The sequence below is a fragment of the Eumetopias jubatus genome, unplaced genomic scaffold, assembly GCF_037043125.1.
Source record: "Eumetopias jubatus isolate StellerSeaLion01/CBP00866 unplaced genomic scaffold, mEumJub1_p1.0 scaffold_3, whole genome shotgun sequence".
Lineage (NCBI taxonomy): Eukaryota > Metazoa > Chordata > Mammalia > Carnivora > Otariidae > Eumetopias > Eumetopias jubatus.
Genome location: NW_028274809.1, coordinates 80,690,133 through 80,703,618, shown reverse-complemented (window position 1 = coordinate 80,703,618; position 13,486 = coordinate 80,690,133). Strand labels below are relative to the sequence as shown.

General features: G+C 47.8%; 1 protein-coding gene across 1 annotated transcript in view; it reads left to right on the top strand.

Annotated features, from left to right (window-relative positions):
* Positions 1-13,486, top strand: part of KIF5C (kinesin family member 5C) — a 154,545-nt gene that overhangs the window by 126,766 nt on the left and 14,293 nt on the right. Inside the window, exons 23-25 of the mRNA XM_088021710.1 lie at positions 1,534-1,638; positions 3,699-3,915; positions 5,095-5,208. Of these exons, the coding sequence (XP_087877836.1) occupies positions 1,534-1,638; positions 3,699-3,915; positions 5,095-5,201 (429 nt within the window). The 3' untranslated portion in view covers positions 5,202-5,208. The remainder of the gene's footprint in view (positions 1-1,533; positions 1,639-3,698; positions 3,916-5,094; positions 5,209-13,486) is intronic.

Below are 13,486 nucleotides of genomic sequence, written 5' to 3'. Positions count from 1 at the left end.
GTGAGATGGAGATGGTTGCAGGACAATATATAACCGTGGAAAGGTGCATCCGACGACTTTGATCCTCTCAGTTAATGTGGAGGCTCTGTCCTTGATGGTGAAGGAAGGGAGACAGTGGAGAGCCCACAGAGCCTAGAGAAAGCTCAGGCAGCCCAGGGGTGGGGGGTGGCGGATTTGTCAGGGATGAGTGAAAGGATTGCCGAGCAGTGGTGTGAGTACCCAACTGAAGGTCAGAGCATGGATTTGCCGTGGCCCCTGACAGCATGGTTCCAGGCCTGAAAACGAAAATAAAGAAAGGCAGAGAATGATAGAGTTTAAGGCCCGAATGGCAGTGGTGGGGCAGGTAGGTAGTGACCACAGTCATCAAAATAGAAATGGCCATCAGACCTGGACCAGGTAGGAGAGAGAGGCCAGAGCAGAGGCGATGGAGAGGGAGACTGCAGAGATAATGGCAAGGACTGGAAAAAGTCAGGGAGGAGGGGGTCCGAGGGAGCTTAAGATCAGGCTTCCCTGATTTCATGATCTAAAACTGTCGAGAAAGGACCTACTTGTACACCAGTGGCTCTCACAGTGTGGTTATCTGGCCAGCAGCTTTGGCATCACCGGGGTGCTCGCTAGACATGTGCATTCTCAGACCCACCCCAGGTCCACTGAAGCAGAGACTGGGGGTGGGGCCCAGCAATCTGAGTTTTAACAAACCCTCCTCTGGGCAAAGTTTGAGAACCCTGGATATAGACGGAAGAGACACAGGTTTGAGATCAGCGTGCAGCCATCACCTCTCAGAAGAAGAAGGAGGGATGATGGTCCCCTCTGTAATCAGACGCAGCAAGGATGCCTTGCCATTTTTGGGCTCCAGGATGTGTTTGCCCATGTGTTTCTCAGTTTACGTCTTGGCCCAGGAGGGCAGTTTTTGTCCATTTCAAGATCTGATGAATTTCAAGAGTTTATCCATGCGCTCAGATGCTGTGACTAGTTTGAGATGGATTCATTAAGTAATTTCATGGGATTGGAAGCTGAAGGGACAAGCAAAGGCCACTGAGACTTCCTGTTGGGACCACAGGCACTCGCCCAACAGCTTGGTGACTTATCTCAGTTGGGATGTTTGAAGTCAGATTTAGGTCTTAGGTTTATGTTTTCACACTGGTTCTTCTTAATGAGTTTTGGAACAGTTCCTTTTGAGAAGAAAAGTCTATTTACCTACCTGCAAGGGAGAGGTAAATTTCACAGAGAGAACTAATCTGTATCTTTCAAAGGAAGATTGGAAGTTTTGTTTGGTTTTGTTTTGTTTTCAATTCTCTAAACTATAATGCTCGGAAAACCCTTGACATCAGCCAAGGGAATTCATTGGGAAGGTCACTGAGTCTCAACTTGTAGAACCTCTGTTTATTTTCACTTTCAGAATAACCTTTGGTGGGATTGGGGTGGTGGTTTTTTACAAAGATTTAGAATGTTGTCCAGCTTATGCTGGGTCGGGGGGGGGGGCCCGGGGGGGCTGTGGGCGGGGCTGCCTGCTGACCACGGGTGTTGGTACAGAGCGTGGAGCTGGACAGCGATGACGGAGGGGGCAGTGCTGCCCAGAAGCAGAAAATTTCCTTCCTGGAGAATAACCTGGAGCAGCTCACGAAGGTTCACAAACAGGTAGGAGAGTTGTGCCAGCTTCCTCTGATTCTCTTACTCTCCCAGAAAGAAGCCCCACTGTATCTGGCCACGGTTCGGGAAGGAGGTTCTGCATCACCAGGGGACATTAGTGCCAGAAGGATCCTTGGAGTCCTTTAATTAGTCTTCAGTGACTTCCCTTATATATAAAAGTCTTTTATCGAAGCCAGATGGAAGGAATCGGAGTTTGAGCTCTTGGGGTTTGGGAAGTGGGGTGTTCAGAACCCTGCCCTATCATCCTGCCTCTGGTTCCAGCCTTGGACCCACAGGCTGCACAGAATGCAAAGTGAATACCACCGAGTCGGTTCAGGCCCCTTATTTTTGCAGATGAATAAACAGACCGAGAGAGGAAGTGACCTGCTTCATTTTCTCTCTGCTCTGTTGCCCTATTTCTTGGGCACCCTCTCCGGTTCTTACGACGCTCTGGAGTTTATCCAGAGGGACAGCGGAATGCATGGCCAAACCTACTGGTGATCTAGGCAGTTGTTTTTCTCCTTTCTGTATAAATACGGGAATGTTCATGTTTCCCCTAAATCCTAAAGATTCGGAATGTGATAAAAATGGTCCAACTTAGGGCATGTGCTATGGTGAGCGCTGTGAATTGTGTAAGACCGATGAATCACAAACCTGTACCCCTGAAACAAATAATACATTATATGTTAATTTAAAAAAATGGTCCAACTTGTTGGACCACATGATTAAGGGGATGCATCTCTCTTGGGCCTACATCCTCTTCAACATTACCTAGGATGGCATTTTTCCCCAAAGGGAGGATGACAGATTCAACATGGTTGAAGTCATTCAAGCAAATTACTGATGAGAAATATAGAAGCAAAAACTGCAGTTTGAGTTGCAATTAGTGATTTTCTAATTCACTAATTTGAAATAGGGCTCTGAAATTCATTATTTTATGAATTCAATGAATATTTTAATAAATATTAAAAACCTGCTCTCTGCCAGGCACTGGAGCTGGTAGAAGGCAGGTGTAGCCTTGGGATGAGTAACCTTCATACAGCATTGATTTTCCAAAACTTTTCTGGATCCACTGGGATTCACACAATGGGCCTCTTATATACTCTCCTTTTTTATGGGTGAGAAACCTGAGACGTGTAGGGGTTGGATGACTTACCAAGTCAGATGTCAGGAAATAATAGAACTGGCTCTTGAGCCTTTTTTTTTTTTTTAAACCAGCGCAAGCCTGTTGCTTCTTTTTCTTTTTTTTTAATTTTAAAAATTTTCCTTCATCTTATTTTTTTAAAAGATTTGTATTTATTTTTTAATTCCATAATTAACAGACAGTGTGTATTATTTTCGGGGATCTGTCAGTTCGGCAATCCCATACATTACTTAGTGCTCATCACCGTAAGTGTCCTCTGAATCTGCTTCACCTCTTTCACCCCCCCCCCCCCCCCCGGGCAACCACCAGTCTGTGGCCAGACCACCCTGAACACGCCAAGTCTCACCGTTACTTCTTAACCGAGGGTCTTAGGTAATAAGAGAAAGAGCAGTATCCCAGAGTTACCTGTGAGTCTCTGGATATGTTGCAAAGTGGGTCCAAACCACATGCTGGTGGAGACAACGCGTCCTGCACGGGAGGAGGCCTGCGGAGAGCTCTAGAACATGCACGCCTGTACCCAGTGCTTCTGAACTTGCTAACATCACTCAGCTTTCACACGCTAGTGCCAGAGTAGCCAAACTTCCTCACACTAGCTCCCCGACCCACGCAAACTGAAGAGGAAGTAAATCCTGCCCACGCCTGAAAGCTTCCTGTGACCGGAAGTGGCCGTTAATTTCATCCTGCGTCCCTCCCCACTTCATTGCACACAAGAGGCGTGCATAGCAGGTTGGAGGCGCCGGTTCGTGATTTCCATTTTCCTTTGGGCGCTCCCAGCGTTGGTGGTCACATGGACGTCCCGCGCCCACCTAGCGGGGCTGCTTGTTTGGCGCAGAGTCCGCTTCTAGCCGCCTTCCTGTCACCGTCTGCCCCTCCTGCCAGCCCCGTCGCCTCCTTGGTAAGTCGCCCCCGTCCTCTCTCCCCGCAGCTGGTCCGGGACAACGCCGACCTGCGCTGCGAGCTGCCTAAGCTGGAGAAGCGGCTGCGTGCCACGGCGGAGCGCGTCAAGGCCCTGGAAAGCGCGCTGAAGGAGGCCAAGGAGAACGCCATGCGGGACCGCAAGCGCTACCAGCAGGAGGTGGATCGCATCAAGGAGGCCGTGCGAGCCAAGAACATGGCCAGGAGGGCCCACTCGGCCCAGATCGGTATGTGTGCCTCTCCCCCGCACCCCTCCTGGAAGGCAGGGCTCTGCTGCTCTGGGCTGTGTGCTCTGGAACATCTGCCAGGCTATAGTCAGGGCCTGCATCAGCTGGGCCAGCTGGCGCCTCCAGGCACCCTGCATTCTTCCCGGGAGAATGGCAGTGTCAGGCACCTGCTTCCTTATCCTGAGAGGTTGCAGCATACACATTGTGGTCTTCAGAGCTGCTGAGCTGAGCAGAGAAGGTAGCCAACTTAGGCTGTCAGCTAAAGGTATTTGGCTGTAAACGGAGGTACGTTCTCACAAGCACTAGAATATTTGGCTGTTTCTCAGTGAGGCCCAAAGGCCCCTTCTGTTCTGTACCAGGCAGACCGGGAAGGGGCGGGGTGTAGCCAGAAGCCTCAGGGAGAGCCACTTGCAAGGGCACGTTTGGAAGCACCTTGGAAAGAGCTAGGCTGGCCTCCGTGTGCAGGGTGTGGATCCCAGCTGGGAAAGGGGCCTGGACGTTCAGCCCCTGCCAGACCTGGATTTGGGCATTTTGCCTGAGCTGGGAATGGGGGTGTAGCAGCTAAGTCATAGTTCCCAGGATGGAGCCACAGGCGGTAAAGAGATTTAGGAATGTTCTCTAGAGAGCTTTTCTTTTTTAAACTGAAATGCCTCCCAATAACGTGTGATACTATTTCCCATCAGATAATGCTGTGCAGATGTTTTGTAAACCAACAACTTCATGTTTCTAGTTTTTAGATCATACCTTAGATTAATGTTTCATTGCATTTATTGGATTTCATGCTCTTTGTAAATCCGGAAACTAGAAAGCTTCTTCCCAGAAAAGTGCATCATAGGCAAAAACCTGCACCCAGTTTCAGGGGCTACGCAGATGCCCTTGGAACCCAAGTGTTCCCTACGGATCGGCCTCAGAGAAAACTGGAAGTCCTTCTAATCTTCCTCAGCCAGAATTAAAGTAATTGATATATAAGTTCTCTCTGTCCCCTAACCACTGGGTGCCCTGGATTAGCTAACTGTACTGTCTGCGAGGGCAGACATCCTGTTTTCAGAAAGGTCTGATGCTTGATGAGAACTGTAACGATAAAAATTGTGCATCTTGGTTTTCACATGTGACCTGTGGGCATGTGGGTGTGACCATTTAAGCCCAGTCTGAATGCTCTGTCCTTTCTGTCGGATACAGCCAAGCCCATTCGCCCTGGACACTACCCAGCATCGTCTCCGACGGCCGTCCACACCATCCGAGGGGGAGGAGGCGGCTCTTCAAACTCCACTCACTACCAGAAATAAATATGAAGTGAGTCCCTGGTGTCAGGGGTGGTTTCTGTCTGGGGCAGCCCTGGGGCAGGTCCCTGGCCCTGCCTGGTTCTCATCCGTCTGCATGGGCCCCTCCAAGAGCGAGCAGTTTTGCTGTCCTGGGACAGGCCATAGGGGCGTCAACTCAGTGCAGAGCCTCAGGCTCTTCTCGCTAGGGCCACCTGGCGTCGGGGACACTCCAGGGCTGGATGAGGGTGTGGCAAATGATTCACCTGAGCTTGCTTCTGTCTGTGGGACTTCCCTGTGCCGCTGGCTTCCAGAAGGGCATTACCTGTTTGTCAACTGCTTTCGCTCAGAGCAGATAGATGTGGGTGGTTGCTTTAAGTTTCAGGAACTGACTGTAAAGAAAGAGCCAGATATAGAAAGTAATATTTTTGTAATTGCTTTCTGAGCTCAACAAACAGGGGTTTTTAAGAATCGTGCTAATTTATATCTAGGTAGGTCAGGACCACTTTTTTCTTTGAGACGGCAGTTTATAAATTTCTCTTCCTACAATCTACATGCGTGATACTGCTCTACCAGCAAACAAACAAACAAAAAGGGATACACTTTAGAAAAGAGAAGAAGGAGAGAGCACAAACTGTCCTTTTGTACTTGAGATGGAGAAAAGAGGTTACTCATTGGGCAGGGCAGACAGACAACTCGGTGGCCAGAAAACTGTTCAGGAAAACTCTTGACTTTGCACCAGTAACCTGTGGATGGGAGGGGGTAGCTCCAAATGCTGTCCTTCGACTCAGCTCTCAGGAAGCTAGCTTGCAGGATGGGCCAGCCGGCATGGCAAAGCTGCAGTGTCAAGGCCAACACCGGAGAGCACAGAGTCCTCTCCTGTCCTTTCTGATCAAGGTACGGGATGTGAATGTGAGGGGCTGGAGCCCTCTCTCGGGATATGACAACACTGCGAAGGCTCACGCCAAAACTGCCAAGGAGGAAGCTTGGTGCCTTCCCCCAGACGGCCCTGTCCTGCGCTGCCCCAGGCAGCATGCCAACGAGCAGGACAGGCACAGATCAGATTAGGGAACAGGAGGGAAGGCCGAGGGCGGGCAGCATGTCCACCGCCATCTGCCGTGTCCTAAAAGGGTGGATGGGAAATGGTCTTGGCAGCGGGCCACCCCATTCAGATTTGATCGCTTTCCCTTACAGATAAAATAATTTGGATGTTAGAAAATTGTTGTCGGTATTGGGGCTGGCCCTCAAAGGGAACTGTAAGCTCCTGTGAGGCAGCATAGGATAGAAACCTAAACCGGTGGTTCTGGAACTTGGGTGGGTGTCAGTATCACTTGGCGCCTGGAAGGCTTCATGAAGTAGGGCCTGAGCCTTTGTGTGTTTACCGAGTACCCCTGGCGATTTTGTTAGCCACCAAAGTTTGGGGACTCCTATCCTGAAGGAACTGTGGCATCTCTAGGGCAGAAGTGGATTTCTCTGTCATGTGAAGGAAATTTGAGGGTGGTCTGTCAGTGGCTGGTAAAGCGACTCTATAGTGACAGCAGAAAGCTCGCCTTTTAAGTTTAGAACCCCTGTCCTCAGCAAGTACCTTCCTTCCTCAAGGTCACCTCAGTGACTTCTACTCTTCTGGCTTTCGTGCCTACACACCATGGTCAGCAAGCAGAGAGGAAGCCGGGAAGAGGCAAAAGCAGCTTCTCAGCCGAGTCCGCTTCCTTTCATGGCCCTCCTGGAAGTCCATATAGTGCGGATACTTGCGTCCCTCCGGCCAGATCTGAGGCATGTGACTGTGTCTAGCTGCAAGGGGGCTGGAAAGTGGCTGCTTTGAGCTAGGCATATCACTGCCCCATGAAAGAGTAGTGTTCTTTATTTTTTATTTATTTTTAAAGATTTTAATTCTTTATTTGAGAGAGAGAGAGCAGGAGCAGAGGGAGAGGGAGAAGCAGACTTCCTGCTGAGCAGGGAGCCTGACGTGGGGCTTGATCCCAGGACTCTGGGATCATGACCCGAGGCAAAAGCAGATGCTTAACTGACTGAGCCAGCCAGGTGCCCAAGAGTACTGTTCCTTTGCTGAAGACGAGGCGATGGATGCTGGGTGGGTAACCAGACCCTGCGTTGACTGAGCACCTACTATGCAACAGTGCTGTGCAAATGTAGTATCTACATTACCCCCTTCCATGTAAGCATGCAGAGCACTGGCTGTGCTTGGCTCCCAGCAAGCTCCCAATAAATACACTGGCCCAGGGATTCTGGGGTCCAGAGACTGTGCAGTGGACAGCCACTTTCCACATGCGATCCCATAAAGGGCTGTCGACCCACCCATGTTTTGTGTAAGCTTCATACGACCCAGTGTTCCCCTCTCACACTTGAGATTGAGAAGCAGTGGGTCTGGTGAGACTTTTAAGACCTTCAGACTAACAGAACCACCCTCACCCATCCTGGTGGTCCACTGCTTTAACTTGAAGTGTTATAAGTGGATTTGATTATTTTATCTGCAGTTAAAGCCCCCTTGACCCACTCTCTCCGTGCATAAAACCCCTGCAGCTGGGCTGTTCCCCACGTCACAAGACAAATAGGCACCTTTCTGGTTATCAGGATGGCGGTGTGGTAGAGGGGCCTGGCTTTGGACAGGATACCTGGGTCAGGTGTTAGTTAGGTCTTCTACTCTCTTTAAGTTACTTACCCTCAGAGTGGGCTTCTTCGTCTGTGAAATGGGGAGAATCCTTTCCCTGGACGATTGGTTTTGAAATGAGGACTGACTGAGGTCATGCTTCTAAGCTGCTTGGCATCTAACAAGTGCTCCATCAAAACGTCACTGCTGTATAGAGTAGCAGTGTGCTACTTGGCATGCAGTAGGTGATGGATGAATGTTGGCTTATAGTCTCCTTTAATTCACACAGTCGTTAGAAAATAGTTTTTAGTCCCTCTCTAGCCCTAAATTCTAACCACTGAGTGGAGAAGGCCCATGAGTGTCCTATTTGATGCTATGACCAGATATAAGGTGTTTTAAAGTTATTATCATTTATTCATCTAAAGGTTATGAATAAGAACATTGGCTATTTTTAAGAAAAAGACTGGGTATTTGTCAGTGGAGGTTAAAAAAAAAGAAGGATAGTAGCCAGTGAAGTGGGAAATTATAACTGGGAGTGAGAAAACGCAAAATCATTTAAAAAAAAAATAATTGGAGCTGCCCCCTCCCCGCCCACTGTCAGGGGCAGGGGGAGAAGATATTTTCGAGACAAAGCACAGGCACCGCAAATAAAAGTCATGAAGTTGAAAAAAAAAAATTGGAGGTGCGCCTGGGTGGCTCAGTCGTTAAACATCTGCCCTCAGCTCTGGTCACGATCCTGGGGTCCTGGGATCGAGCCCACATTGGGCTCCTTACTCAGTGGGGAGTCTGCTTCTCTCCCTCTGCTCCTCCCCCCACTCGTGCTCTCTCGCTCTCACTCAAATAAATAAATAAAATCTTTTTAAAAAAATGATTGGAAATGTGGAATTCATTGCTTAGTTGGGATCAAAACCTTTTGAGGTGATCTTTCCTGATCTTTGAGATGCTCATTCTGAAGTGTGTCTTCCTAGGGAAAAATGATCTCAGCTGCTGACTCTTCTTCCCAGCTGTCTTGTTGAAGCCAGAGCAGCGTATTCATACTTGGGCAGCACCTGGATATCTTTGGGGTTTCTTTGTGCTTCATTTCAGGTTTCAGAGAACACAGTCACAATGAGTATTTCGGTTTATGTTCAAAGTTTCAGAGCGACTAAAGATGCCAACATGGAGAAATCGGAACTCAGGATACTGCTGGCTTCTATCTCAGCTAGGTCAAATCCAGGGGAGCTGCCAGGGGGAGGAGAACAAGTACCAACCATGAAGTGACTGGGGAAGAGTAGCACAGACACTGGCAGGAAGGTGGGGCTGGCTGGCATATCTGGGGAGTCAGGAAGGCTGATAGGGCTGGAGCCCAGAGAACACAGAGACCTTCATAATCAGGGTTGTCGGGGAGGGAAGGAGGGGCCAGGTAAATGAGGCCTTTGAGCCGGGCCAGCAGCATAGAGTGCAATCTGAGGGTGTGGGGCCACTGGGGACTCTGGGCCTGGGAGTGGTGGGACCTGGTTCATGACTGGGAAAGGCGACCCTGTGCTGGACCCCATGGAAAGGATGGTGTGGGGGGGAGTCAGAGCAGGGGCTCCCCAGAGGCTCTTGCGGGGAGATGGATAATGTAGGAGACCGGAGAGTTACAGGCAGGGGGTACTGGCCTCCTGAGAGGAGCTGCAATCCGGAGCATAGGCGGAGGTGATGGGAAGGCGGAAGAGGAAGGACAGGTGCCTGTAGGTGGTAGATGGGGTGGCAGGGCGGTGGGATGGATCTCATCTTAGTGTCTGTTCTCTTGTGCAAGAAGCCAGGTAAGCAGCAGGGAGGCAGGGAGATGCTGTTGCAGGCTGGAGAAGAGAGAAGGTGTGAAGTAGACCTCTGAGGCAGTACTGAGTGCCTATCCATGGCCCCACATTCAATGCAGACATCATTTAAATATCTCGTTTGGCTCCCTGGCTCTGCAGGCCCTGCGGTGGGACTTCCTTCCAGGTAGTGCTTTGACTAGCCGCTGGCTGCTTGTTCAAGTGTGTCCACCAGATGGCGCCAGTGGGGCACCGCTGGAACCTCGCTATTTTCTAAAAGGCTTTGAGGCAAAAGGGTCTTTTGACTGTCCTTTAGGCCATTATTTCTTGGATTTGAATAGTAAATACAGTACTTTTAAGGGGATAAAGTTCTCATATTACCCAGAGATTTTTTTTAATTATAATTAGGTATTTGCAAATTTACAATAGCATATACTTACAGATCTTACATAACTATTAAATCAAAACAAATTTAGAAGTTAGATCGAAATGAACCATAAACCAAAATCAAATTACCAACCTTAACAGAAGTTAATAAAAGGTGGCTTTTCTCTGAAAAGAGCTGGGTGCAATGTGATTCTGGTATGTGTTGCTTCTAGTAGAGTCTCGCTTATCTATGCTCCTTCTGTGTACCATGACGTGGCGGCTCACTTCTTTCATTCCCTCTCTGTGTGAAAACCACTGTGGAGGGGCACCTAGCTGGCTCATTCGGTAGAGCATGTGAGTCTTGACTTTGGGGTTGTAAATTTGAGCCCCATGTTGGGTGTAGAGATTACTTAAAAATAAAGGCTTGAAAAAAGAAAAGAGAAAGAAAAACACGGCAGAATCACTGCATACCTCCAAGCCATTTTGTCATCTTGTGGCTGGAACACATCGTTGTCCTGTTGCATCCAACTTTAGCTGAAGGATATTTAAGTTGTGAGTAGTATCCACTTGGTCAGAGCATAAAGCATGTGTGGGGCTGAACTTGCATGGGAATGCTTGGTTGCAAGGTAGTCACCTAGATAATCTAGAATACCCACATATTTTTTTAAAAGATTTGTTTATTTGAGAGAGAGAGAGTGGTGGGAGGGGAAGAGGGAGAGAGAGAGAGAAGCGACTCCCTGCTGAGGAGAGTCTGATGCGGGGCTCGATCTCACAACTCTGAGATCATGACCTGGGCCAAAATCTAGAGTCAAATGCTTACCTGCTTAACCAACTGAGCCACCCAGGCACCCCTAGAATATGCACATATTAATGCTTTAGATTTTTGTGGAAAGAAAAACATAGAATTAAAAATACTGTGAAATAAATGAAATGCCCAGGATGCCTCTCACTTTGTTGATGTAGGTAGACTCTGATATTTTGAGGACTGTACTTTTATTAAAAAACCATATATATTAAGTCTAGAAATCATAGCTTATAAAGTTTTGGGGTGCCTGGGTGGCTCAGTTGGTTGAGCATCCAACTCGGTTTTGCCTCAGGTTATGATCTCAGGGTCCTGGGGTTGAGCCCCACATCAGGCTCTGCACTCAGCTTGGAGTCTGTTTGTCCCTCTCCCTCTGCCCGCCCCCCCATCTCAAATAAATAAATAAATAAATAAAATATTTTTAAAAATTAAGTTTTAATAAACTTTGATAAAACATTTGGTAAAATCACAGTGGTAGAGCCAATAGGAACTCATTAGGGCTCTTACAGAAGAAGCAATTCCATGTTTTTAGACTGTGATTTCATGCTTTGAGGCATCAAGAAAACAGCCCTAGAAAAGCATGTCTGCGATTTATAGCAGGGTCTCATGGGTGAATGCAACTACAAAGAGCCATCCAAGCAGACCAGGTGTTCTGTTATGACCTCTGATTTATGTGACATTCCCTGGATCGGTGACAGTCACTGTAGGATGGCTCTGTCTTCAGGTTTTACTACTTTAAGAACTTTATTGTGAATATATCTGTTAGTTGTTAGTAAAACATAATATCTTTACATTCTTAAGTGGTGTGCTGGAAGCAGACACAGAGCACAGATCTCCAGGCTTTCACGACTGGTCCCTTTTGCTGCCATAAGGTCATCTGTGACTGAGGCCCTGAAATCCTGGACCCTATGTTTCCTGTGTGCCTGTCATAGTCAGGGTCTTCGGGCTTGGCCCAGACATTTGGAATGCACAAATGGTTTTCTACTCTTAAGTCTTATCACAGGGGCGCCTGGGTGGCTCAGTCATTAAGCGTCTGCCTTCGGCTCAGGTCATGATCCCAGGGGCCTGCTTCTCCCTCTCCCTCTGCCTGTAGCTCCCTTTGCTTGTGCTCACACTCTGTCAAATTTTAAAAAATCTTAAAAAAAAAAAAAAGCCTACTTGTTGCTTAATTGTCACAGTAAGCTACACCCAAAAGGGGAAATTCCAAGTGTACATTAGAGACAGGAAGTCCAGTATTTTCTAAGCTAGCACTTATTAAACCTCAGACTTATTTGACTCTGAATGTCTTTGGCCATTTCCCCACATTTACTACCTTCAGCTAAAGCCCTAAACTTCAGGGGCACGTAGGCCTCCAGCTCTTTTGTCTTTGAACTAGGAAGTCTGGCCGTCCCTCAAACCCCCACCCCGCCCTTCATTGTTTTCCTCCACCTCAGGCAGAATAGAATTTTCTAAGCTTTTGACTACTGGAACAAAAAGGCAGCCCTTCCCTGTTTAGTCCTTAGGCAGGCTGAGCTTTCCAAGCTGGCGCTTCCTCATTTATACTCTATTTGCTTTTCTAAAATCTCTGTCTTTCCTTGTTACTCTTCTCTCTGTCCTGAATATCTGGATCCAAACCATCTTGCCTCATTGGTGGGGTTCACCTTGACCATTCTCCTGGTGATGATACCCACTTAATCACAAATAAAAAATGTTATATGTACCTAAAATGTACAAGTTGCCTTGTGCCCACAGCAGAAATGGGTTCGTTCCCCACATGGAGGGTGGGCGAGAAGCTGCTTTTGAATTTAACCCTCCAAAGTAGTAAAGTCAGGGCACACATGTGGTCTACATCTGAGCCGCTGGCCCTTCAGCTTGCTCCTGCTGTTGGAAAATCCTAGCAATGAGATGATTGAGTCACAAGAATGTGAACGCCTCTCTGCAGGGGGACTCTTTGCTACCTGCAGGGTACGTAGCTGGGTGATTGTGGGTTCAGGATACGGAGCTGGGCTGCCTGGGGTTGAATCTCAGTTTGGCCATGTACTAGGTAAGTTACTTCATCTCTTTGTGCCTCCTTGTCCTCTGTAAAATGTGCCAAATGACTGTACTTTTTACAGGGTGGCTGTGAGGATAAAATGCATTAATACACAGAGAGCTTAGGCAGGTGCCCGGCACAGAGCAGGTGTGTGGCGTTGGCCCGTGTTGACATTATGCCATCCTACCTTCTACAAAGAGGCCAAGTGAACTGTCAAGATCACACATCTTGTCCTTGGTGGGTCCTGGACCATGAACTCTGATCTGCTGGGCAGCAGTTCCCAAACTCCCTGGCCTTAAGACCCTTTGTAGTCTTAAAAAGTATCAACATCAAAGAGATTTTATATTCCTGGGCTATATCTCTTGGTATGTTTTATATTATTGATGTAAATTGAAGCAAAATTTTAAATATCACTACTGTTAAGACACATGCCACTTTTAATGAAACATAATTATTTTCCGAAATGAAAACTTGGCAGAATGGAATTGCTTTGGTTTGCAAATGGTTTGCACATCTCTTTAGTATTTGCCTCAGTGGACAACACTGGATTCTCATATCTGCTTCTGCGTTCTCTCAGTTGCAGTGTCTTATTTTAGTTGAAAACTGAGCCTTGTCACTCCAGACAGGATTCTTAGGTGTGGAGAAGTTATGATCATAGCACCTTCTTTCTCTCTTTTTTAAAGATTTTATTTATTTATTTATTTATTTGAGAGAGAGAGAGCATGTGAGCGTGCACGAGTGGGAGGAGGG